General features: G+C 39.2%; 1 protein-coding gene across 1 annotated transcript; it reads right to left on the bottom strand.

Annotated features, from left to right (window-relative positions):
• Positions 1-2758: 2758 nt before the first annotated feature.
• On the bottom strand, positions 2759-25214 carry LOC110060355 (mucin-like protein). Its single transcript, XM_089278402.1, has 20 exons — positions 25200-25214; positions 24588-24748; positions 23727-24086; positions 22350-22450; positions 21969-22061; positions 20937-21517; positions 20209-20430; positions 19606-19938; positions 18847-19101; positions 18383-18576; positions 17547-17883; positions 16738-16863; positions 16159-16281; positions 15401-15523; positions 10474-10602; positions 9937-10065; positions 8369-8472; positions 4942-5057; positions 3947-4315; positions 2759-3477 (listed from the first exon to the last, which is right to left on the bottom strand). Exons 2-20 carry the CDS (start codon positions 24726-24728, stop codon positions 3372-3374), a joined length of 3942 nt encoding a protein of 1313 aa, XP_089134528.1. The 5' UTR covers positions 24729-24748; positions 25200-25214; the 3' UTR covers positions 2759-3371.

Here is a 25214-nt window from a genome sequence, read left to right as displayed (position 1 = left end):
ATATTTTAACGGGAAGCTTTCTCACCCGTAGGTGATCTACAGAAAGTTCCCGATCCAAAATAACATTAAATTATTAAAAAATAAATACACAAATTAAAAAAAATATATTAAAAATACAAAAGTAAATTATAGACTAATAGATTTTAAAAAAAATTACTTTTAAGCTGACATATGGTGTCAGAGTTCTTCAAGTCACTGTCCAAGGCATTCCAGTCTTTAAAGGCATGATACCAAGTTCTCTGTTTACCCCAGTTCCGTTTTACTGTTGGAAGTCTAAGATGATCTTTGGAGCGAGTGTTATATCTATGGACATCGCTGTTTCTAGATAATTCCAATTTGTGAGATGTAATTCCATCCACACATTTAGAAACATACAAGCAGCGATGGAAGTGCCTGCGTTGATTTAAATTTAACCAGCCAAGCTGACTGAGAGCATCGGTTGCAGAAGAATACAATGGTTTATTTAGAACAAGTTTTTGCCGCCTTGTTTTGCAACACCTGCAGGTTGTTCATTAAAACAGCGTTATCCTTATCGCCCCATACCAGATCAGCATAATCAAAGATTGGAAGAACAAGGCTATTGTAATAAAGAAGGCGTGCATTATAAGGCAACAAGTGCTTAATCCTACGCAAAAGACCTAGTCTCTGGTTCACTTTAGATGTCACATGTTCCACATGTTCGGTCCAGGTAAAGTTAGAGGATAATACAACCCCTAGGTATAGCTGGTTTTCACATGACGTCACTAAAATTCGAACTACAAAACTATTGATCTTCCTGAGATTTTACTTAAATGATGTATAACAGCAGCTGAAAACTAATATTCATAAAAAGTTTCGCTCCGAATGGGTTCTTGGTTTTGTGATAAACTACGCTTGAATTTCTAAGCTTCTGCGTGACGCGGCATTTACATGACGGCCTAGAGAGCTGTCATGATGGTTAAAAAAGTGACTTATTTCGGGGAACTTGGCTATCTGAACAGTTCACGTCTTAGAAAAAGTATTATTTTAATGTTTTAGGGTTCCTCGAGGGATAAATTCACGCTTTTGTAGCAAAACTCAGTGACAAATGTTTCTGTTGGTTTCCGGCCGCCATGTTGGTGCCCATATGGATGGGCACCAGCATGGCGTCTCCGTACAAATCCCCATAAATTTGGGTAAAAAATTTCTCCGCATATCTCGCATAAGAAAAATTGCTGTGACCAGAATTTTGGCGAGAGTCTTCGCATATTTACCTTCTTTCATTTCCCAGATTCTGGGACTTTCTCTATTGACCGGTTTTGATTTTTATTTTGATCTATTTTGAATTGCGTGACACTGAAAACCAGCAATTTAAAACTTCTAACACTATCGAATTGATTATCAAGAACAGAAACCGAGAGACTGTTTAACTTGCGCAACTTGGAATCGCTACCAACAAGCATTGTTTTGGTCTTATCAACATTAAGAGTGAGTTTGTTATCATTTAACCAGATAGCAATAGAATACAAGTCGGCATTTAGGGCGCACTCCAGACCAGCTGGGTCTGAGTCATAGCAATAAAGCACTGCGTCATCAGCATATAGGGCTGCCTCCGAGTGCCTGATGACAGTGGGCAAATCGTTTATATATATAAGAAATAACAAAGGGCCCAGTATGCTGCCTTGAGGTACGCCATGCGTAACAGATAACAAATCGGACAGTTCCGGACCGCAAGATGTACATTGCATTCGTCCATTAAGATATGACTCAAACCATTTACCCGTGTCAGAAGTTACCCCAAAAGACGACAACTTTCGTAGCAAAATTGTGTGGTCAACCGTATCAAAGGCCTTGGACAGGTCCAAGAATACGGCTCCACACAGCTTACCCCTTTCCATATTTAATAAAATTTCATCGGCAAAACTAGAAACAGCGTTAACTGTTGAATGTTTTGGCCGAAAACCGAATTGCTTTTCGCTGAGTAAGTTATGTTGGCTAAGGTATTGATAAAATTGATGATGCACAGCCCTCTCTAGGACTTTACTGAGAGTTGGTAAAATAGAAATAGGGCGATAATTAGACGGGCTAGTACGACTACCGGCTTTGAAAAGTGCTGTGACTTTAGCGCATTTCCAGATGTTAGGAAACTCGTTGGTTGCAACTGACAAATTTAACAATTTCGTAATTGATGGAGTTATAGTTCGAGAAGCACATTTCAGTAAACGGGCACTTATTCTGTCTAACCCGATGGCCTTGTTGCGCTTAAGGGCACTAATCTGTTGCAGAACAAAGGAATGGCTTACGGGTCTTAACTCAAAAAAATCCGTGGCTGGTTCAGTAACATTGAGTTTCACACGATTTACATAATTGAGAGATTGAGAGAATTTTTCTGCCAACAATCTTCCAACAGAAGCAAAGTATTCGTTCAGAGCTGTAGCGATGGATTTGGGGTCAGTATATCGTACTACGCTTGAAATTATACACTGCGGGATGGATGAGCTAACGTTGCGTGAGGAAGCTTCATTCACTGCTTTCCAAACCAAGCTGGAATCGCCTTTACCTTCTTCAATTAGGTTGCAATAGTAATTTGACTTCGAGGACTTAATTTCACGGTTCACAAAATAAATTCACGGTTCACAAAATTCACAAACTCGTAGTCGCTTCATGCTACAGAAACCGGGTTAAGCTCCGGCCTGGTGGGCCCCTTGGTCGGTATGCAAACTTTACCTTTATCTTACCTAAAATATTTCTTTTAAACAACTTGAGAACTTCTACAACAAGTTTCAACGTGTACAACATATTTCAAGAGTTCTTGACCGCTTAAACAAGTTTATTTACATCACACCGGACCATATGTCCACACACATGTTTTCGCTGGCGGTGTCGCGAATTAACAAATGATTAAACAAACTGATTCATTTAACTAATTCAGTGAAGTAAAATAATCCTAATGATTCCATAACGAGTACAATTTGCTTAAGTAAAGAAGACCATTCAAAAATTTCTAGGGAGTTTAAGCAACGACCACATTTCGATGGATCTTTCATCATCAGTACAGTTACAATTGATCTCGCATTATATGAATTTATACGATTGGTAAAAATGTAAACTATAAAAACACTCAAGTAATACAAAAATTTTATAAATGGCAACAAGTCTGAATAGCATATTATAACAAGATATGCTAAATGAACTACTAAAGAGTATACTTATTATGACGGAGTTGAGGGAACGATTACAAGATTTAAGCTTTTTAGATTTCTGGATATGACTTTTCTAAAAAGAGTCTTTAAAAAAATACTAAATTAAAGTAGGCAGGGCCACCGTAAAAATGTTAATAACTGCATTGTATGACGGTGTTTCAAGTTTGAAAGAAGGTACTCTGTCAAACGTACGCGTTTCCATGGTCTACGTTATACGCTTGAAGACTGGTGGAAAGATTTCAAAGTTAGGCGTTCCTGAGGATCATCATCCACTATGGGCTTCACCTGTGGGTTTCCAAATGCTCTCTTTTTCAGGCTAAAAGTGAAAAAAAAAAAAAACTAACTCTTATTATCTCTTGTTGTACCTTTTGCTCAACACGTACAGTTCTTCTGCCACTTAGGGTTTACTTTCACCGAGTAGCACTTGAAATAAATTGGTTGCAATCTTGGTAGGGCCTACCATTAACGATAACTTCATGCAATGCCATCTAAATTAACAAATTACAATATTTAGGGAGGAAGCCACAACAAGCTTAGTTGATTTGCATGCGGGTCCTCTATCCTGGTCGAAGTGGAATTTGGAGATGTTGGTGTTTGTGTACAGGGTGGAAAACCGGAGAACCTGGAAAAAAAACCCTGGTGGCAAACTCAATCGAGCTCCGGTCACATTGGTGGCAGGCGAGCACTCTCACAACTGTACGATCCCTGCTTTAACTAACAACATTTTTTTGAGTTCCAAAATATCACAATCTGACTCAACAAAGGGTTAATTATTAACATCTTACCAGCAAAACACGATCACAATAATCAAGATGATGACCACCACTCCTACACAAACGCCAATTACAGCCCACTTCCAAACATCGCTGCTTGGCTCAACTGGTACCGCTGTTGGTGACGTGGTCGATGTGGCAGGTTTGAAGATAACTTCTATATCAGAGATGTTTGCACCAATAGCGGTCTCAAGCGCGGACTTGTGAGTTATAACAATGTCCACCAGTGTACCGCGAGGCAGGACCGAGATATTTCCGATAAAGAGTCCAAGAGGCTGCTGCACGTAAAACGCTACCTGGAGAGAGCCCGATGCGTTCCTGGGATAACCAGGCAGTAGGTGAACCTGGTCAGCGGTGTAGAGGTCCAAAAACGGGGAACGTCTGATGACGTGATGGAATGACAAAATACACGAATTAGTGAGAGCGTTAATCCCAGCTATTTTAGTTTGATATATTTTATGTTATTTGGTGCTACCCAAGCACGAAGATGCTATCTATCTATCTATCTATCTATCTATCTATCTATCTATCTATCTATCTATCTATCTGTCTGTCTGTCTGTCTGTCTGTCTGTCTGTCTGTCTAGCATTTATCTGGCTTTAGGAGGGAAAAAGGCCCTCACATAATAGTTTATAACAAAGTTAAACAAATAAAGGGGAAAAAAAAAAACAGAAAATGCACAAATGCACACTTCCGAAAGAAGAACCTTTTTCAAGACGAAGGTATGCGAAACGAAAGGGATTTTGCAAGTTTAAGTAAAAACCCAGCATATTTAACCCCACAACAGATGCACGAGAGTGTCTTGAGGGGCTACTCAATCGAAACGTTTACAAGTTTATTAAAGAGGCGCTATATTCTATGTCGGCTAAAACCGGGTTACCTTATTTGCCAAAGATATCTTCCTCGTAGCAAACTTTGCTTAGGTATCCCCCATCCCCTGGAATGGGTTCTATTCAAAAGTGGATCCCTTTAGTAGTTCTGAGATTCAGTAAAAAATCAGTGATCACCTTTTTCGCCTAGCGTCCTTTAGAGCACATTTTGTCCTGTTCTCAGTGCAGAAATCCGTTGTTACAGATGCCATTTTGTCTTTGAATGACTTGTCCTTTTCAAAATCCCATTCAAACTGTCAAAGAAATGTTAAAAGGAACTCTTGTTAATGGAAGCTTGTGTTCAAGCCTTGCAAACACCTCATACAGTATCTAGATGTCGGGCGAAATTTATCTACGAGTTAGCGTAAACAACTCTCAGTTTTTCTGCGGCGACATTGTGTTTCGAAAAATTCACTTTGATCCAGGTTAGACTCGCTGTGTTTATCTTCTTTCTTTTTAGAACTAAGACATTTTACCTGCTCTTTTCGATTACTTATGTCCTTCCACTTCGTGAAAGACAGCTGTTATGGAACTCAGCCATTTTCCTGGCAAGCTTCCGTAAAAGTTAAGGTTATAGACACCAGTTTCTTATTATTGTTCTGACTCTTTACTCGTAGGGAAAAATAGGTGAACTGACATACTTTTAAAGTTATAATTTCTATATTTCGGTAATACAGGAGATAAGAAATTCAAGAATTAGAGGAAAATAAGCCTTGTTCCAGGGGAAGTGCGGTTGCCTAGTAGGCCTTAAAACGGTTTTCAAAGCCATCTTGACGAGTAGGCAAAGCGGTCAGAAATTACAGTGTTTGTATGGGAATCCGATGGCAAATAACTTTTTCCAAAATTGAATTTTACACATTTTTAATAAAAACGTTAAAATACTAGGTAGAAGATTGTATTCACCAAGTTTGGAGGATGTAGCTTGGCTAAAAGACGCTCAGTTAATGCTTCTGATTTTCCATATATTTGTCTGTAAAATTTGGCTGGGTAGACGGACGTCTACACGCGGTTCGCGAAAAAAAATAGAGACAAATGTCTGGAAAATTACAAGCTGCATCCTTCAAACTTGGTAAATACAATCTTCTACATAGAATTTTTACGTTTTGATTCAAAAATTGTGTAAAATCAGGAGCCATAATCGGGGACGGAGACCGTAAGTCTTGGGATCCGCGCGTACCTGTGATATGGGACAATTTCTCTATTTTTAGAACAAAATTGCGTCATCCTGACGTCATTTATCCGCGCGGATCCACGCAATGTTGGGGGCTCTCGCGTGGATGTTGTCACGTTGCGTGATCAAATGGTGAGAGTTGCGAGATTCTCTAGCGTATTTTTCACCTTGATGGCAGGGAATAAGGCAGGGAATACGAACCAGGGCGCTTATATGTAGTTTTATGCTCTGAGCTAACGGAAAAGGTGGGTTTTTCAGGGTCGAAAAAAAGACTTCAATCTCGCGCTTGTTGTAAGCTTACGCGTATGTTTTTGCGTTTGTTCTGACTTAAGAATATAGCAAGAAAACTCTATATTCTGGTATCGAGTTAATTTGTGAGTTTCTCAGACAATGGTTAATCATAACCAAAATCTGTTCTGATGGTTTCTTATTGTTTCTGCTCGTTTGGTGAGTTTGCAAAAGTTTTTGAAAGGAAAGTCTGACGCGTACAATTAGCTCATTTGCATAGTGCAGCTCGCGCACTTTCAAGTCCGAGTCGGTGTTTTCAATTGTCAACAAATCTTGACAAAGATTTCTTTCGTTATCTTTTGTGCTGAGATGCTGCAACAAATTTCACGAACGCAGAAAAGGCCACTAACATCTGTGTGTTTCTTCAACATAAGCATAGTGAAGTTACACTGCGAAAATGAAAATAGACAAGGAGTTTTGATAACTCGATCAACAAAATCGAAATCGTTATTCGAAGTTGATTAAAGAAAGCGTCATTGTAACTTTGCTGATTATTTCTGCTTTATTCACATATTTCCAGCTTAGCTTTTAATATGTTCTCAAACATTTACCAATCTTAAACATATTTAAAAACTATAGAGTTCTTGTTTGAGTTCGATATACGCTTTCACACAAAAGTGCGGTGGAAGTCCAATTTGTCATGTTTACTGACTACAAAACACGCATTGGCGGGCGCTCTCATTCATCGACAACAGAGAATTTACTGGATTTTTACACAAATAAAACTGAGCAGTATCTACGGACGTAAAGTTATTGGGCCTTGATGAAACATCAAGCGTTGCTTACAATTCAGGCGAAACTCAAACTAACAATTATTTTGTTTTACTTTTCGGTCGCGATAGACTGGCAAATTCCTCGCAAGCGTACGCATGTGGTAAGAGGAGCTAGGAAACTGTGAAGTCCTGAAGCTCTGCTATATCTAAATATATCCAGCTAGTTTTTTGCTGTGTAATGGAAAAGCTGTTAATCTTCAATATATGTGAAATTTAAAGTGGAGTAATGTACATCTCATGTAAAAGAAGCATCCGTCGGAACACAACTTGGTCAGCGATATATATAAGCTTAAAGCGGAACATGCCTAAATTCGACACGGTCTTACTTCACCCAAACTGGAGCAGCTTACGACGAAAATACTTAATTAAGCAAAATTCCAACAGACGTAAACGCGTTGAGTTGTGGGCCAAAAACATGAAAAATTTCGGGAATTTCGGACGCCATTTCCCCCGCGCGACATCCGCAGAAATCCTCGCAGCATGTACGCGCGTGTGCCGCACATGATGGCGCAATTTGTTCTAAAAATAGAATTATTGTCCCATATCATGGGGACAACTCCAATACTTGAAATGGCGCGCGCTTACGGTCTCCGTCCCCGATTATGGCTCCTGGTAAAATTCAATTTTGGAAAAAAGTTATTTGCCATCGGATTCCCGTACAAACACTGTAATTTCTGACCGCTTTGCCTACCCGTCAAGATGGAGTCGAAAACTGTGATAAGGTCTATGGCTACTGCCCGAGATTCCAAGCGGTCTGGGTTCGAACTCTTGTGTTCTTGGGCAAGGAACTTTGCTCTCACAGCGCCTCTCTCCACCCAGGAGTATCAATGAGTATCGGCGAATTTAATGCGGGGAATGTGCGGGGGGGGGGGGGGGGGAGGGTGACACTTCGATGGATTAGCATCCCACCTAGGGGGAACTAGAAATACTCCTAGTCACTCCATGCTACGGAAACAGGATGTAACTACCGTAGTAATGGGCTATTAGGCTCGAACGCAGTCTCTACCTTTTATCATGGTTGGTTCCTATAGCAATCGCTGGATAAATGGGAAGAAATATGGAAAGTTGAAAATTATTCGGCCTTTTCGCATTGGCCTTTAAAAGTCTTAGAAATGAATATTACAGAGAGCTGGCGCAAGTAGCTAAAGAGCTAGAAAGAAATACTTGGAAGCCAGTCTCAGAAAGCACAAGTCGCATGCTTTTTTGACTTGAAGAGCATAAAGGCACAACATACAGTGGATGGTGATGAGCAGAGTTGAAATTACTTCTGAGTTTTAATCAGTTATTGACCGGTGACGTGAACGTACAAAAACTGGACAGGTTTATTACTTACATCACTTTTGCGTGGAATTGAGAACTGCACAGCTTCTTCCTGCTCTTTCTCTGATGGCACACGCGGTTCAGGTAACACTGGCTTGGGAGCTGTGCCATTCCCATCTAGATATAAATGAATTCGTCAGGATGTTGTTTGTTTTTATTTATATACTAAAAGCAAACACAACAATAATGAAAGCAAAGAGCTAGGAAAAAAGATGATCAGGATTGAGGAAGATAAAGATCTTTGACTTACAACGAACTCAAACATTATCGGCTTCTTGCTCAAAAAATAAATTTACAACGAGAAACTTAGGAAGCAACTGAATGAACTGAATATTTCTTTTACGCATTTTGCATTTAGCAACAATCCAAGTTATGAGTGTCGCAAAAATAATAAATAATCCGCTGACAATTTTCCTTTCCAATGTTGTGTAGCGTAATCAGCAATATTGTGCGTTTCTATTTCCTAAAAATATTTTTAAAAATGTACTAGTGATCCGATGAAGGTCAAAGTTCGCAATCGATTCTCGATCAATATCTGAACACTGACAATGATTTCTGAAGGTTTTAGAAGACTTCCAAGGAATTTTCAACTTGTTTCAGACTTAGATTTCGCCCCGCTTAGTGCGATTGTCTGTCGAAGAACTCCTCAAGAGAAAATGATCCTCCTTAGTTTGGCTTGGTCTTTTAGGTTATCCACACGCAAAAAGTTGAGATCAAACAATTAGCAATTATTGTACGAGGTTGAGCAAAATATCGTGATTTTTCAGTAGCAAGCGGATCAATTATTTGTGATTGATCTGCGAGGCACTGAAAAATCACGATATTTGACCATAACTTAGTTCAGTAATTGTTTTATCATTCGATCAACAAGTTTGTTTTCATATTTAAATCACTCCCTAACAGCTCAGGGAAGTGATCTGCTATTTTTCACACAAGAGCGTTGTTGCAATTACGCATGAACAGAATATTATTTGAAGCGAAACTCATTTTGACAGTACTACGCACGAGCAGACCATTATTTGTAGGCAGTTATTTGCAGGTCATGTGGTGGGCTCTCGGCCAGTGAAAAGGGAGAAAAACATGCATCGAATGATAATTGCTAAAAGGTGCGATAAACAATGGGGTGCCTTAAAACCAAAGCTAAAAGATAAAACAATGAATCAACGACAACCCCAAGCAAACACACCGGCGCCACTCACTGGGATAGCGATTTCGATTCGCCATTGCTTTTGATTTTGCATCTGATTGGAGGTGAAGAGGTTGCGAATTCTTTCATTGTGGTTTTCAAACCAAAAACAAAGCAATCACTTTGGCCATTCACAAAGGACTGACAGACAATTAGGCGAACCACTCAAAAGGAGAATCAAATACATTTTGTTGGTGCGAAGCGCGGGAAAACGTGTGCGAAGCTTCGAGGGAGAAGCGATTCATTGAGAAGGTTGCGCAAGTTTTACTAGACAAATCACTAAAGAAGTTGAAATGCAACCACAACCGGAGTGTACTGAAGCAAATCTAAGACAATGACGATTTTGTTTCAACACCCAATTGAAAATTACTTTAGTTAAATAAGTCGCTGATTACCTCTGCATTTGCCGTCAATAAAGTACAGATCTTGTTCACATTCACATTTGTATGAGCCGCGAGTGTTGACGCACCTGTGGAACTCATCTGTGCAGTTGTACAAATCTGCATCCAGGCATTCATTGACATCTGATAAAATTAATACAACAAATAAAGTAACATTTTCGGTTTTTTCTTCGTCGAACAGTTCGGTTGTAGGCTCGACACAAAGCACATTATATATTTATTGTTAAGCTCTGGCCAAACAGACTCACAAGTAGTCACAAGTAGTCACAAGTAGTCGCAAGTTGACTTGAGTTGAGTACGTGGTCAAACGGTGAAAACTTGCGCGACTTGCGTGCAAATTTGTTGTCGACCAAAGTGAGCGCAAGTCATCGCAAGTCAACGCAAGTGCACGCAAGGTCTGGCCAAGCGGAGTCGCAAGTAGACCCAAGTTTTCAACTTGCGACTACTTTCGAGTCCTTTTGGCCGGGGCTTTAAACGTAAATCATCATATCAAAAGTAATGAAATTAGACTAACGATTACATGCTTAATACCTTCACATTGGTAACCGTCCTTGTTCAATTCGAATCCTTCTTGACATGAACATTTGTAACTTCCTGGGGTATTTTTACAAATCTGACTGCAGCGATGGAGAGGATCAGCTGGATCACATTCGTCGATGTCTTTGAAAATGAAAACAGAAAATTAGATGTAGATAATGATTTTAATACCTGTACGGTGTGTTCCATCTGAGCAGCTAATATTTCATAATTTTTCTGCATTGTTAACTCATTACATCAGTTAAGTGAAGGTGCTGCTATAGTATATATTCAATATTAGTATAAACCTATAAACCTTCTATCACGAATGTCGTTCTCTTATTGGCTACGCTACTCACTATCTTTTCTGTCACAGTGAACGATTGATATCAAAATGCCGGTTTCTTTGCGTTTTCGAAGTGTCTTTGAAAGAGAAGATTTAGGTAGTGTTTTGAACGACTAGTAGATTTACACTAAATCAATAGGCCATTTACGAGTTGCCTTTTGCCTCTGTGTCAAAATGAGTCTTCTTGCAAAACCTGTCATATGAAATTGAGTTCCGCCTTCAGGCTCATTTTCATGCAAATCAAACTCATATGAAAGATTTTGCACGAAGACTCGTTTTGAAACAGAGGCACAAGGTAACTCGGAAAAAGCCTATTTAATAAATTATTCGTTTTCCATTTCTTTGCGTGATGGCTGGCTCTGGCTCCCTTGTCAACTATCTGTATGCAGTAGAAATCTCGAGCTCATACTCTAATATAATAAAGTAACATTTATTAAGAGTGATTTTCTGAGAGTGTCGAGAATCGGAAGACACTCACGAAAAATCGATTTTTCTTTTATTTCGCCAAAACATACCTTTGGGTGAACTTATTCATGGAAAATAGGTTAAAGTTCCAAAAATCTATTTTACGGCCGAAATTTGAGAAAGTTGGAAGTTTGCATATAATGGCGGTTTTCGCGGCTTAAAGTGTTTAGAATTTCACGCTTCTTTACGAAAACAGCGGGAGCGTAAAACAATCCTATGAAAACAAAACTTGGCACAAATATTATTTCATTCTTATACTTTAAAATCGTGTAATAAGTTTCTTGAAGTTTTGTTTGTAGCTTTGTAACGAAGGGTATTTTGTACAGCCGCCATGTATGTCTCTTGCCAAGGAACAAATAAAGGCCAACTTTGACTAGTATAAATGGCCTCTGGTATATATCATTTGGTCAAAATATCTACATTTTAGGAAACCTTGGTTATTGTTTTTTTCACCCGAAAAGGTATAGCTCTGGGAATTAAAATGTTCTCCGTCAGTAAAATAAAATGTTTCGGCATGTAAGCGAGTTCAAATTTTATGCAAATCACAAGGTTATTCTTTGGAAGTCAACGGTTTAAAACAGGAAACAACGACTCACCGTTACTTACGTTCCTTTTGCTGCTATACAAACGATTTTAACTTCCCAGTGTCCTTGTGAGCTGTTCTGTAAAATATTTCCAGTAAAACAGCGAGCATAAACGGCCATAAAATTAGACAAGGCCGACAATGTTTATATTTGAGATGAGACACTGAGTGGCACACACAGTCCTGGCTGTTTTCATCGTCTTGCTCAGTCGAGAGTCCTTTAAAAATATGATAGAATATTCGCTTCAAACCGAAGCAAATTAGTTTCTCATATCCGTATGCCTCATGTCGACTCATGAGTAAATAAATCAGTCCCCGTACATTGAATTAACCACTCGACTGACCTCTGAGGTCAGGAGGTCACCTGATATGTCATTATGTTACTTTTCCCCGGTTTCACATTACAAGCGTAACGCCGTATTTGAGGACGCTCACGCGAAAATTTTCCAGTCGATAGATTTTTTCTTAATTTTTACGGCAGTCAGATAATGAGTTACTTGCGTCAGAAATGCAAAAAAAAAAAAAAAAAGAAAGAAATGGGGGTCACCGACTTCGTTTCAGAGATAAAGCGTGTAGAAAACGACCTGATTTTGAAAATTCAGCATGGTCTACAGGGGTTTATAGTTAAAAATATCGAATGTGAGTCAAAGGCAAACGGCAAACGATCTTACTGGATAGCACCACCGCCTGTGGTTTTTAAAGCAGTGACTATCCGGGTCAGATCTCCAGAAATCGTCAGTTACACGGACTAATAAGTGGAGATGAATAATGCCTTTGGCAGTGAATGCGTTATTTAGAGGCACGGAAGGAACGAGCTGAATACGCAAATCTCACGCGAAAAAAAAAAAGCTTTGCTCTCGCTGTTCGTATATCACCAGCCTTTGCTAACTAAAACGGAACAGCCTTGGTTTCTGTGTTTTAGTCATTTCAGTCACTCATGACGCTCAATTTTGCTCTTATGATTAGGTTTTAGAAGTAGCGCTAATCCACCCCCACCCCACTCCCGAGAAAAATAATTTCAAAAGTCGATCGTGACGGCTAACACTCCCGAAAGTAGAATGGAATCTGCATGAATTGTATTGAGAGGTACTAGCCTGCGAACAGGCATATATTGGAGAAGAGAAAGTAGGAACGGAAAAAGGGAATTAGAAGTGCCACCCAAGCCTGTTCGCCTTAAACGAATCTACCTGGACATACTTAAAAAAGCCATATTACCATTAAAACGGATTAACTCTGTGCTGCTGTAACTGAGGATCATGTGTTAAACGTTTGTTTAATTTTTCACACAAAATGTCATGCTGCTCTTGACAGATATCGCAATAACTTTATAAGGAAGTGAACATGTTTGATTTGCATTAACAAGCGCAACTTAAAACTATCAAGAGTACAACTTCAACCAGTAAGTAATAAATGTCTGACACTTTTTTGACGCCTTCAACGACACAGGCAAATATTGAACCTCCGTAAGATATGTGATTGTAAAGTTTAACAGTAATCAAATGAGAAGGAATGTCTTCAAATATGGCCGGAATAGGAAATTGAACGGTAAATTTGGAAAGAAAATCTTAAGCCTATGTAACATAAATTTCAGATTAGAAAAATAAAAGAATGAAACAAATGTAAGTAAGCCTTTATTTTCATAGGGAGGCGCGGTGGCTTCATGGTTAGTGCGCTCGTCTCCGCATCGAGCGGTCCAGGTTTGAGCCCTGGCCGGGGACATTGTGTTGTGTTCTTGGGCAAGATAATATGCAGAATTTAAAACATTATTATCTTCGGCGGTCCAGCAGATAAACGGTTTCTTATTTTTGAGTATTTATCTTTGCGCACGTTTAGATGTGTGCCAAATGTTACTAAGCGCAAAACTATGAATCACGTCGACATCTGAGAGATCAATCCAGTGTTGAAATTATGTCAGGGTATCATGCATCTATGAACGAAATGTTAGAAGCTAACAATTATGTCAAAATGATGCTTTTTCAATTTCCTTTTTAAATCGAAATGTCGTCAAAGAGATTTTGAATACCGTAATTCAACTAAATACCGTAATGTTCAATACGGCGTTACGCGTGTAATGTGAAACCGGGGAAAAGTAACATAATAACATATCAGGTGACCTCCTGACCTCAGAGGTCAGTCGAGTTGTTTATTCACTGTGCGGGGACTGAGTTATTTACTCATGAGTCGACATGAGGCATATGGATATGAGAAACTAATTTGCTACGGTTTGAAGCGAATACTCTATCATATTTTTAAAGGACTCTCGACTGAGCAAGACGATGAAAACAGCCAGGACTGTGTGTGCCACTCAGTGTCTCATCTCAAATATAAACATTGTCGACCTTGTCTAATTTTATGGCCGTTTATGCTCGCTGTTTTACTGGAAATATTTTACAGAACAGCTCACAAGGACACTGGGAAGTTAAAATCGTTTGTATAGCAGCAGAAGGAACGTAAGTAACGGTGAGTCGTTGTTTCCTGTTTTAAACCGTTGACTTCCAAAGAATAACCTTGTGATTTGCATAAATTTGAACTCGCTTACATGCCGTAACATTTTATTTTACTGACGGAGAACATTTTAATTCCCAGAGCTATACCTTTTCGGGTGAAAAAAACAATAACCAAGGTTTCCTAAAATGTAGATATTTTGACCAAATGATATATACCAGAGGCCATTTATACTAGTCAAAGTTGGCCTTTATTTCTTCCTTGCCGAGAGACACAAATGGCGGCTGTACAAATACCCTTCGTTGCAAAGCTACAAACAAAGCTTCAAGAAACTTATCACACGATTTTAAAGTATAAGAATGAAATAATATTTGTGCCAAGTTTTGTTTTCATAGGATTGTTTTTACGCCCCCGCTGTTTCCGTAAAGAAGCGTGAAATTCTGAATATTTTAAGCCGCGAAAACCGCCACTATATGCAAATGTCGAACTTCCTTAAATTTTGGCCGTAAAATAAATCGTTGGAACTTTAAACTATTTTTCCATGAATAAGTTCACCCAAAGGTATGTTTTGGCGAAATAAAAGAAAAATCGATTTTTCGTGAGTGTCTTCCGATTCTCGACACTCTCAGAAAATCACTCTTAAAAGTCTACTCGGGATTCCGACCCGAAGGGATTAATTGAATCATCTTGTTCTCTGAGTATTTGGGATTTTAAACACGAGAATATAGCAAATTCCTTCAGTAAATTATTTTCTGAAACTACAGAACTCAGCTGTCGTGAGCCGTTGCACTCTGTATATGGCAAAGCCTTAACACTTCATTATAACAGTCAACTACAAACCTCAGCTGTCGTGAGCCGTCGCACTCTATCTTGCATATGGTAAAGCCTTAACACTACATTTATAACAATCAAGCAGATCTATCTTCTGCATGCTGAATTAAGACACTCATTAAAAATTTAAAAAAAAACAGAGAAAAAAAATCAAGATTTGCTCAGGATTATGCCTTGAGCTTCTCACATCTTGTGCATCTTAATGATTTGTAGGAACGTTATACCACCGCTTCCAAAAACAATTACTCGATAAAAACAAAGCTATCAAGTACCTCTACAGGCCTTTCCATCATTCTCCAGCTCGTAATTAGCAAAACACGCACACGTTGCTTGGTTATTGCTTCCTTTGAAGCAGACGTGTTGACAGCCATGTCCAGGACTACAAGGGTTTGTGGCTGTAAAGAAAAGTTAATCACGTGACCAAGCAAGAAACTGTGCTGCAAGTGAAGCACCAAGCTACTTAAAGGAGCTGCGTCACGGTTTACGCATCTTGAAAAGTTTAGCTTAAATTTTTCAAGTCTGACGTTTGTAATCCGTGTTTTTAAACACGGATTACAAACAAAAGATTTAAAAATTGCAAACAAAAGATTCAAAAATCTTTTCATCCTTGTTCCTTTATGGTTTATAAGGATCTCTAACGAGGTTATGATGTCATAGGCCCTTCGGGCTTGAACAGTAGAATGAGATGTGTCCCGGATGCAGTTGTTGTTGTATTACGGCTAGTAATGGCGGGCTTTTATGAGCTTTATTAAACCGTTGTGTTATCATCGTTTGGTCTCGTTTAGACTACGCTACAGGATCTCTTTGTTGTTTTCTATCTATTGTAAATACTATCTTCAGGTTTCGTTGAATTCAAAGGTAATTCTGTTCGCGGCCAAAATAACTCAAAATACCAAGACTGAGCTCCTTTAACAACTTGAATCTGTGATAATTATATTAAAAATCTTTTTTCATTATTATACTACCACTTTTATTCATAGATACTACTTCAGAAAACAAGGAAGTATATTTGAACAGATGTCAGACTCACCTGTACAGTTTCTCCAGTCAGTGGGATCAGGTTTGAAGAACTCGTCACAGGAACAGTTGTAGCTTCCTATACTGTTGTCACACTGCTGCATGCAGTCATTTGAAGGTTCGCATTCATTAATATCTATCGATAAAATTGTTAGTTAATTATCTCATACTAAGTTTACAGAGGTGACTTATCCTTTACAAATTCTAAGTTGAATAGTAAAAGACTTTTTAACCGGAACATAAAGGTTTTTTTGTTAGAGTCATCCTTCTTGTTACAAGGCTGTATGGGAAGTACTGAGAAAGGGATTAACTTCACTTTGTCCCGCTTTTTCTTCAAGCCCTAAATTTCGTCCCTTGGTTTTAGACCACGCTCAAAATCGAAACCGCCATTGGCTAAGTTTGGAACAGGGACGCGGAAAAACTGAAAAACATTGCACCTTGTTTTGAAAATGATCGGACGATCGATAAAGCCCCGAAAGAAAGATTTTTTAATTTTTTTTTTGGCACTTCCTATAACGCCGCAGTTAAAGAGCTCTACACGTAAACAGTTAAAAAGCTAACTGATGTAAATTCTATTCAGCAAATGTCTTACCATCACAGCTACGACCATCAGCGTTTAGTTCGTATCCGCCGCGACAGTCACAGAAGAACGAAGCCGGAAAATTGACACAAAGCTGTTGACAGTTGTTTGACGAATTATTTTGACATTCATCAAAGTCTGGAAAATGGAGAGAAACGGAGAACATTTGTAAGCGAATAAATAACAGCAGTCACATCAAAATCGAGAAAGAGGATGTAAAACAAGACGGTGTAAGAGGTATGGAAAATTGTCGGTCATTTCACCTCGGCAGTCATAAATTATGAACCCCTGCCATTCAAAACCGACTAAATTCCCTGCAAAAAATTTCAGACGTTTGATTTTTGAGCAGGTTTCAACTAATAATCTCGGACAATAATTTCGGACATTTTGCTGAAACATAGCTAAAGTAAATTTACGCCTTCAAAACACGAATTAGACTCAAACAACATCTTTGAATATGATAGTTTTACTGCACCCTCACGGTCTTACAAATGCACCGTTACGAATGTCAAGCAGTGTCTCAACTAGAGTTTGCTTTATAAAGCCCGGAAGAAAGGAAACTAAGAGCTTTGGAACTACTTCACGGTTTTATGATCTGCTGTAACTATTTCGGACGCTTAAAATTTTAAACGGTTAAAAATTTTGGTCGGTTTTATTTTCGGACACTCCTTTTGCCTGAAATCGAAATCGTCCGAATTTTTTGCAAGTGACGTATGAAGTATCATTTTCGGAGCTTCGGTCTCATATTTAAAAGCGTCGTTTCTTAAAGGGAAAGGAACTTCCTTCATCCTCGAGGTACCCTGCTAATCCTGTAAGCTTACCTACACACTGAGCGCCATTTCCTGTATATCCTGATGGACAGGGTCCACATTCATACCCACTGGCATTGGCTGGCGGTGGAAGATCTATGCACTCAACTCCCGTATAGCACGGCTGACCATTACTCTCGCAGGCGTCAATGTCACTGTCACAGAACCTTCCTGTGTATCCCCCCTGACATGCGCAACCCATGTATACAAACTTGCTGTCAGTGTTGACATTGTCACCTTCTTCTGGTTGCACACACTGGCCGCCGTGGTTGCAGGCACACATGTTAATTGTTGGACTCCAGGTGGCACTTGCGCCTTTGTCGTCAGTAGCAACGAAAGACAGATTGAACTACAATAAGAGAAAAAGATAATTGTGAATCGTTTTCACCCTCTTAAGCCATGATATTTCGTACAAAATGCTGGGGAACTCGTGGAATTCTTTGTAGTAGGTTTGAATTCTGATTCACAAAGTTAATCAAAGGAAACTATCAATCAATATTCCACTTAATGCACCGCAGCATTGCAAAGTTGACCGCCAGAGAGTTACGGTTTGACTCAAAAGTTTCAAATTGTTCGGTCGTTGTTTTCTCAGATTTTTTTTTATTCTTAACAATTCGTTTGGATTTTAACTCAGTAGGATTTTTCCCAACTTGTTAAACTGGTATTTCGGCAAAAAATTATGTCAAATGGTTTAGTTATAGAAAGAGGTTAAGAAACTAAGCTACGTCACGGGTAAAAGATATTCACTGTTTTCAATTCCTTTAATTTTGAGCGTAAAACAATTATGTCAGACTCGTCTTTTAATGTCCTCAACGTTTACTATGTATAGAAGATAACTTGTAGCCTACCTTTTGCGACGAAGTAACCTTCCATGTAAAGTGCAGCACGTTTCCTCCTTGGCTCACTGTGGCTCCAGGAGGCTTGTTAATCACTCGAAATGTTATTGTATCGTTATCCACAGCAGTGATATTCAGCTCAACTGTTTCATGAAGTGTGACATTTATCACATTTGATTCGGTTAGTATCTTGGGTGGAAAGTTGTCTACAAAAGCAATATTGAAAGGAAAGGTGTGAAGATAAAACAATTATATAACTCATCAACAAACTATGTAAAGTGAAATTTGGAAACCAAGTATATACAGCTTAGCAAGTGGGAGTTGTTTTTTTTCCAAGTATAGAGATTGACCTGTATAGCAGCAATTTCTTCCTGGGCAGTTTTCTTTCCTCACCTAAACGGTAACCCATTTTAACCAGGGTGAAAAGTTTGAAACATATTGCAATACAAGAGTGCAATAACCCTTTTTTGACTTACTAAGAGCGTTCGATTCGTTGACCAACTGAATGCTGATATCTTTGGTTACCACGCCAACAGACAGATCGTTTGTAGAGGCCACATCAAACAAGCACTCGTAATCTTCACCACATTCTTCTTCAGCTTTTACTCTTAAACTGTCGTTTTGCCACGTGATGTAATCCGCAAACATGGGAATGAAACTAGGGTTTTTAAAGGTATCCACGCTTTCACTTGGAGCATAGGTGAAGAGTGACTGGGATTGGTTGATTTGCCCTAAAAGAACATCAAAATCAGCACGAAGAATTACTTTGGAACAAGAACTTTTGTCGCTTTAAAGTGGATAGATCGTCGTGGAAGTTTTTTTTTTTTTAATTTTGAAGAAAGCTCTAAGAGAGTTTCCACGGACTTCTGTTTGGGTCAAGAACCTCCTTAAACTTATGAGGGTTTTTTTATTAAATCTTGTCATGTTTACTCACTGAAGTTAAAGAAGAATTAATAGCTTTTCATCCCAACTGGATTATTGACTAGTGTCCATACACAAGACTATGGTTAATGGTTGGATTTTCACCACCAAAACGTTTATCCGTTTATTCACCTGTACTGTGAGATGAAGGACTACATTGATACTTAAGCAAGGCTCAGACCTTGACGATAAAGGCCAGCTTCGAACTTTCGAAAAGATTTTCCAAATCGTAGCTCATTCTATATTTACTATGGAGAGAAACTGTCCAGCGGTAGAAAACTATAAAGAAAGGAAATAGCTCAAACTATAATTACATTTTACACCAAACCCGAAGTGAATCTCCCTCAACGTTGAAGATGATGACAAAACTGTGCCATTAGGCAATGTAAAGTCGTCATCCGGGTTGTCGTTCCACGTTCCCAGCAAGCCTTTGGTGGTATTCTTGTAAACGTCTGCAGGAGTTACGACGAATGACAGCATCTCCTTTTTTTCACAGAAACTCACCGACATTGTTGACGGGAAAGAAACCTGCAAACAATTTTCTTCCGATTTTGAGACAGAAAGGTTTCTACCAGCTTCTACACTTTGGTTTGTCAGCTTGTCGTAGTCTTCGTACTTTACTTGGTCTATCAGGATATTTAGTCCACCTGGTAACATGAAAAAAAATAGCACATATTTGCGTTTCAGTAAATTTGAAAATAAAAATAACGGCTATAAACATCGTTCGATTTACGACAAATTACGCCATAATGACTGGAAATGGCCGAAGTTTATTTTTCAATGGTTTCTAAGAAAGAGAGATTACCACACATGCTAATATTCTTAAACAAAGCAGATGTAGTTTAGCCAGAAATTTCGCATCTACTTTTTTAATATGTCAAGGCATAGGGGTTTGATTGCTCTTCAGTATCCCTCACCGCCTTCCTTTACTCGGACCTCAATGGTGCTCGTATTTTCTTCTTTCGCTGCGCCGGCTGAGAAAATAGTGGCGGTTGTTGAATTTCCCTGGGCAGCTTTTGTTCTGGCCTGTAGCTGGAATGTTCTATTTTGTGCATCAATCATGACGTATTCACCGAGTCCATTGAACGTGTAATTCCCATCATCCAGCGTCTTGATGTGAGGATCGCCCCAGAACCAACCTGAATTAACAAAGAAAGCGAGCAGTTAAACAGAGTACGTGGGTAACTAGCTAAGGTCGCAAGTCTTTGCTGTTACTTGTAGGATTCCCCCGAGCTAAAAGGTCGATGTCTCAAGTATTGCTGGTGATGAAAACTAGGAAATTATAAAACCAACGAAATAAGTACATGTTACTTGAAATTGCAAAACATGCAATTTACGTACTTCATGCGAGTTGATTCGACAAAAGTCAATGAACCAACTGTCATATTATGTCATACTACGTGCTCCCATCGAGCATCGCGAGCTCAAAAGTGAATGACTCGGGAACCGCTTTATTGTCCGCTCGTGTTTTCATGCAGTAGTCGCTGCGTTGTTAGATGAAGAAATTAAAAGGTACTACTGTGGTACCATCAAGCAACATAAGTGTATGGTATGACTTCAGTTGACGTTGCGTGGTGGCACGCTATGTCAGGTGACATGACATTACATTTTATGACAACATATTATAATGTGCAGGAAAACGTACGTCTTTGTGGAGGTCTGTAAAGAGAACAGCTATCAGACGGACGATAAAGGTAAAACAGATTGCACAAAGGTATGTCAACACAGCAATATTGATAGGCCTTCTCGTCCAAGGAGAACGTTTTCACGTGATTGCACGAGTTATGGAAATCTGTCACTTTCACGTGACCGCCGTCAGGAGGACCAAGCTTGAGAGAGCCCCAGTCTTTCCAGTCAGTGGAGTAGCAACATTCCTGTCGCAACCGAAATTCAACTGATCCTGTTAGTGTAGAATAATAAGATACGACTTTGGAACGCCTGGACTCAAAACACAAATGAGGCCACGAATACCACCAGCTCCAGGAGAATCTGCCCGAGTCCAGCCGCGCCTGCCAAAAAGTACAAGGACACGCCATCTCCGGGTCTGATTTTATTAAGATGTCGTACCAGCAACGAATGTTCGCGAATTCATTACGAACAGCCCATGATAAGCACTTCTCCCGTGCACCTGTCCCATCGCTGTCCTCGATCCTCCAAAAGTACCTCCCCAACAAACCCGTATTTCCTTTTTTCTTATCAAGATTATACATTGCAAATGTGGCGGAGCTGAAATATGAATAAAGCGAAAGTAAAGTTCACACTTTTACCCCAGAAGATGAACAATTTTTCATTGAGTGTCCAAAAACCAAAGCTGAACTTCTAGCCAATCAGGGAAGACCCAGACAATACAGTGAACCAATCAAAACTCTCTAGAAAATATGTGTAACTGGCACTAAACGCGGGAAAAGGTGCGAGTAGGTCACGATGAGTTTTCGTTTTACTTCTAAATGGTTGAGTAAGTGGCGCCAGTTTTTTTCTACCAATCAGAAGCGTAATAGTTATACTTGTGTAAAAAGTTTCATTGTTGTAATGTAGGACTACTGCAGTTAGCATAAGATTTTCATTGTAGTAGACGACACGACGATAGAATAAGTATGAAATTGTCCCTATGTTTAAACTCTCTCTAACTTTGCTCTTCTTCACCACCCTAATATAAACGTAAATTTTAACTTCTCACGCTTTCTGGTTGTAATAATTTTTGCCACCATTTCCTGCGTTCCAGCCAGCGACAGGAAGACCATAGTAACTAGACCAGTAACGGTAATTGTCCCTGCAAGAATAAAAGTTACACAACTTGAATGCTTTTTCCCTTACGCCCTCAGTGGCAAGAAGAGCAACAACAACAACAAAATAACAACAAAGAAATTATCACCAATTAAAAAAAATTAGCATCATCACCAACAACGGTAACAAAATAACAAGATGGATGGCTAGACGGACGGGAAAAGTGATTGATAGATTGATTTCCACTATTAAGCCATGGCCAATCTTGAGACGCAAAAGCCTAAATCATTTCTCAGATGAGATCGCTGATTGGATTCAATGCAAATCCACTTACGGATCCGCTGGAATCACCCACTGAATTCCACCATCAGGGTAATTGTACATCAAAAATGTGTTAAATCCATCTGTAATTATGACAGCTTGAAAAGTGTTACTCTGAAAGAGAAATTAAAGTAAAGTAAGATTGCAAATGAAAATACAACAAAATGCAGTAACCCATGTTAGCGATCAAAAAAAAGCAAGTCCCTTGACGACATTAGACGATCGACAAAAACGTCTCGTTGTTATGTACGTACGAAATCACTACAGGTTCAAGACTCTAATAATTATCAAATTTCCGAATAGTTTATAAAACATCACGTACGGCAACTCGAGCAGTTTTAGGAGTAACACTATGAGAAAAGCTAGTTATTAGTTCATTACCCAATCAGAGCGTGCAAAAGGCTCTACCGATTCACTGTTTCCGCAAACTATACTAATCAAAGATCAGCAGAAGAAAGACGAAAAAGAAATCCATTAAAAAAAAAAGGTTTAACAGAACGTTTTCTCCATAATAATGGGGACTTTAAGATATAGTGCGGGTAGGCTATAGTACGCGGCATGACTTGCGTTTCAGTATGGCTTTCCCGCCGTAGCCTTGCTTTCTACTACGGAAAGTGCCGGTTTCACGTGAGTGTAAGCCTGCTATTTACTTCTCATTTAACGCTTTTTTTTACTGTTTGAACCGCCTAGTTCAAAGGTAAAGTGCTCAATCCCAAAAATCCGTTCTAAGATAATTGTTTCTTTGTCATTTGTACAGATAATTTGAACGATTTAAACATCTGCCGTAAGCGACAGTCAGATTTGTACCTGGCCGAACAACAACTGCAGACAAGAAAGCTTCGTATGTACCGAGCTGAGCTAGAATTGTTTATTGCTCTTCAAAATGTATTTCAGTATTAGAACCAAAAGTTTTGTATTTTCGGGCTTATCACATTGTGCTAATACTCTGCCCGTGCTGAAGTCGAGCTTTTTATAAGTGTTATTTTGTTTTTTGAGTGGAATTACAGGCGGTTCTAAACGCATGCAGCTGAGAGGCCAATCTAAGATCTGGGAGATGTAGGACGGATACATTAATACGTCATTAACCCAGCCTATGTAGTATGAAAGGAGAATAATGCCCCTGGTTTCCTTGAACGAAGCCATTTTTGTAAAGACACGTAGAGGCCGCACACACCGTTGCCGTACAGCGAAATCTTAATCCGTTTGAGCTTTGCGAAGAAAGCGGCATTGTCATTGACAGTCGTTGTCGTAATCGTAGTAATAGACGTATGGACCGAGCTTGTGCCAGGTACAACAAGAACCCAACCGGCAGCAAAGTTGACAAATTCTGTTCACTATTATACTAATCAAAGATGAGCTTAAGAAAGAAGAAGAAGAAAAAAATGCTTACCCAGGGACAGTTTAAGGGAAAGTTTTCTCCAGAATATGGGTAATAGACGTATGGACAGAGCTTCTGCCAGGTCACGACAAGGACCCAGCAGGCCGCGAAGTTGGCGAATTTTTTACTGTCGCCATAGAGCTTTACATCTTGTGAGGCCATGTTGAGGATTTCAGAAGAGCTTTTCTTGGTTTGGCTGTATACTTGATAATAAACCTTAGAATGATTAGCTCTAAAGGCAAAGTGCGTATCAGTGGTGGCCCAGAACGGTGCAATAATTGCCATATTTCTCAGCCACCAGTAGACACCAAACTTCCTTGGCCACCACCAGCTCCATTCATAATTCAACTGGATTATACCATTGCGGCATATCTACAAAATGAAGAAAATGTGTTTAGATAAAAGCACACCACATCAACTCTTGTTTGGCAAAGAGCGAGTATTACACGTGTGTACTAATTTATCATTAGTTAACTCTGTCTGACTGACTTCCTTATGGAGATGAAATCTGTTATTAGTACTGCTACCTGATGGGATACTACTCCATCAAGGAACACTTTTATGTTTCGGGATGAATCCAGACATCACATTATAGAGTCAACACGAAAGCCCTACCGTGGAATATAGTTCACTTTAGTAAATAAAAGCGAAGAGGTTTATAGACTTACGTGAATGTCCACAGATAGAGCGTTTCCAATTACCCAAACGCCCATCGCCAACAGCGATGCAATTTATATTGGAATGAAAGAAAGTGTTAACATAAGAAAAGAGTTTAACACCCTCAGGATTGGCTTAAGACACCGACCTGGCCGCTGTAAAAGGATGCCAATATGGCTGCCGTGACGTCATTTTCAAAACAATCTATATACTTACAAACAACTTGTAATGCCTCTCCGAGAAGAATGGGAATCCAGTCCAATCCGCGTCGATCCTCAAGCAGTGGGAGGAAGAGAAGTATGGAGAGTCTTCAAGACGAAACTCGTTATCATTCTGCTGGGGGCCGTATGGATACATATTGTCCTCCTTTGGAACGGCTTCAGTGAAATACGCGAATGGATCAAATTAAGAATTACAGTTAATCACCAACATATCAAAGCATGATTAAAGAACTGCTTGAGCTATGGCGCTTACTTAGTTGTTTTTTAGTTGTTGTTGTTATTGTTGTTGTTGTTGTTGTTGTTGTTGTTACATCCCTATCCTTTTATTGTAATATTGGCCTGTGCTATATCAGTGAGACTTAGCTGGAGAAACTGATAATTGCTATAATATTTGTTTATATTGCTTGTTGCACGAGATAGTCACCTAAAAATGTGGAACCCCGCACTTTGAACTTTCTTGTCCTTCCAATTAAAGCTCGATAATGGCCTCAAGGCGTTTGCATATACATGATACCTGATTCATTTTGCCTCACGCAGAGTCTTAATAAAATCATTTGTGTTAGCAGAAGTGAAATAGAACCCTTACGCTGATATTATTACTACTCACTTGTTGGAGCTGGAG

Source organism: Orbicella faveolata, unplaced genomic scaffold (genome assembly GCF_042242905.1).
Source record: "Orbicella faveolata isolate gen_17 unplaced genomic scaffold, um_ofav_v1 contig_46, whole genome shotgun sequence".
Taxonomy (NCBI): Eukaryota; Metazoa; Cnidaria; class Anthozoa; order Scleractinia; family Merulinidae; genus Orbicella; species Orbicella faveolata.
Note: the sequence above shows the minus strand (reverse complement) of the source record. Positions and strands in the feature narration are given on the sequence as shown.

Coding starts and splice junctions, on each gene's coding strand:
- LOC110060355 (XM_089278402.1), bottom strand. CDS start 24,728: ATGTATCCATACGGCCCCCAGCAGAATGATAACGAGTTTCGTCTTGAA. Junction 24,087..24,587: donor AGAGGCATTACAAGTTGTTT/GTAAGTATATAG, acceptor TTCATTTTGTAG/ATATGCCGCAATGGTATAAT. Junction 22,451..23,726: donor TTCCCTTAAACTGTCCCTGG/GTAAGCATTTTT, acceptor TTTCTCTTTCAG/AGTAACACTTTTCAAGCTGT.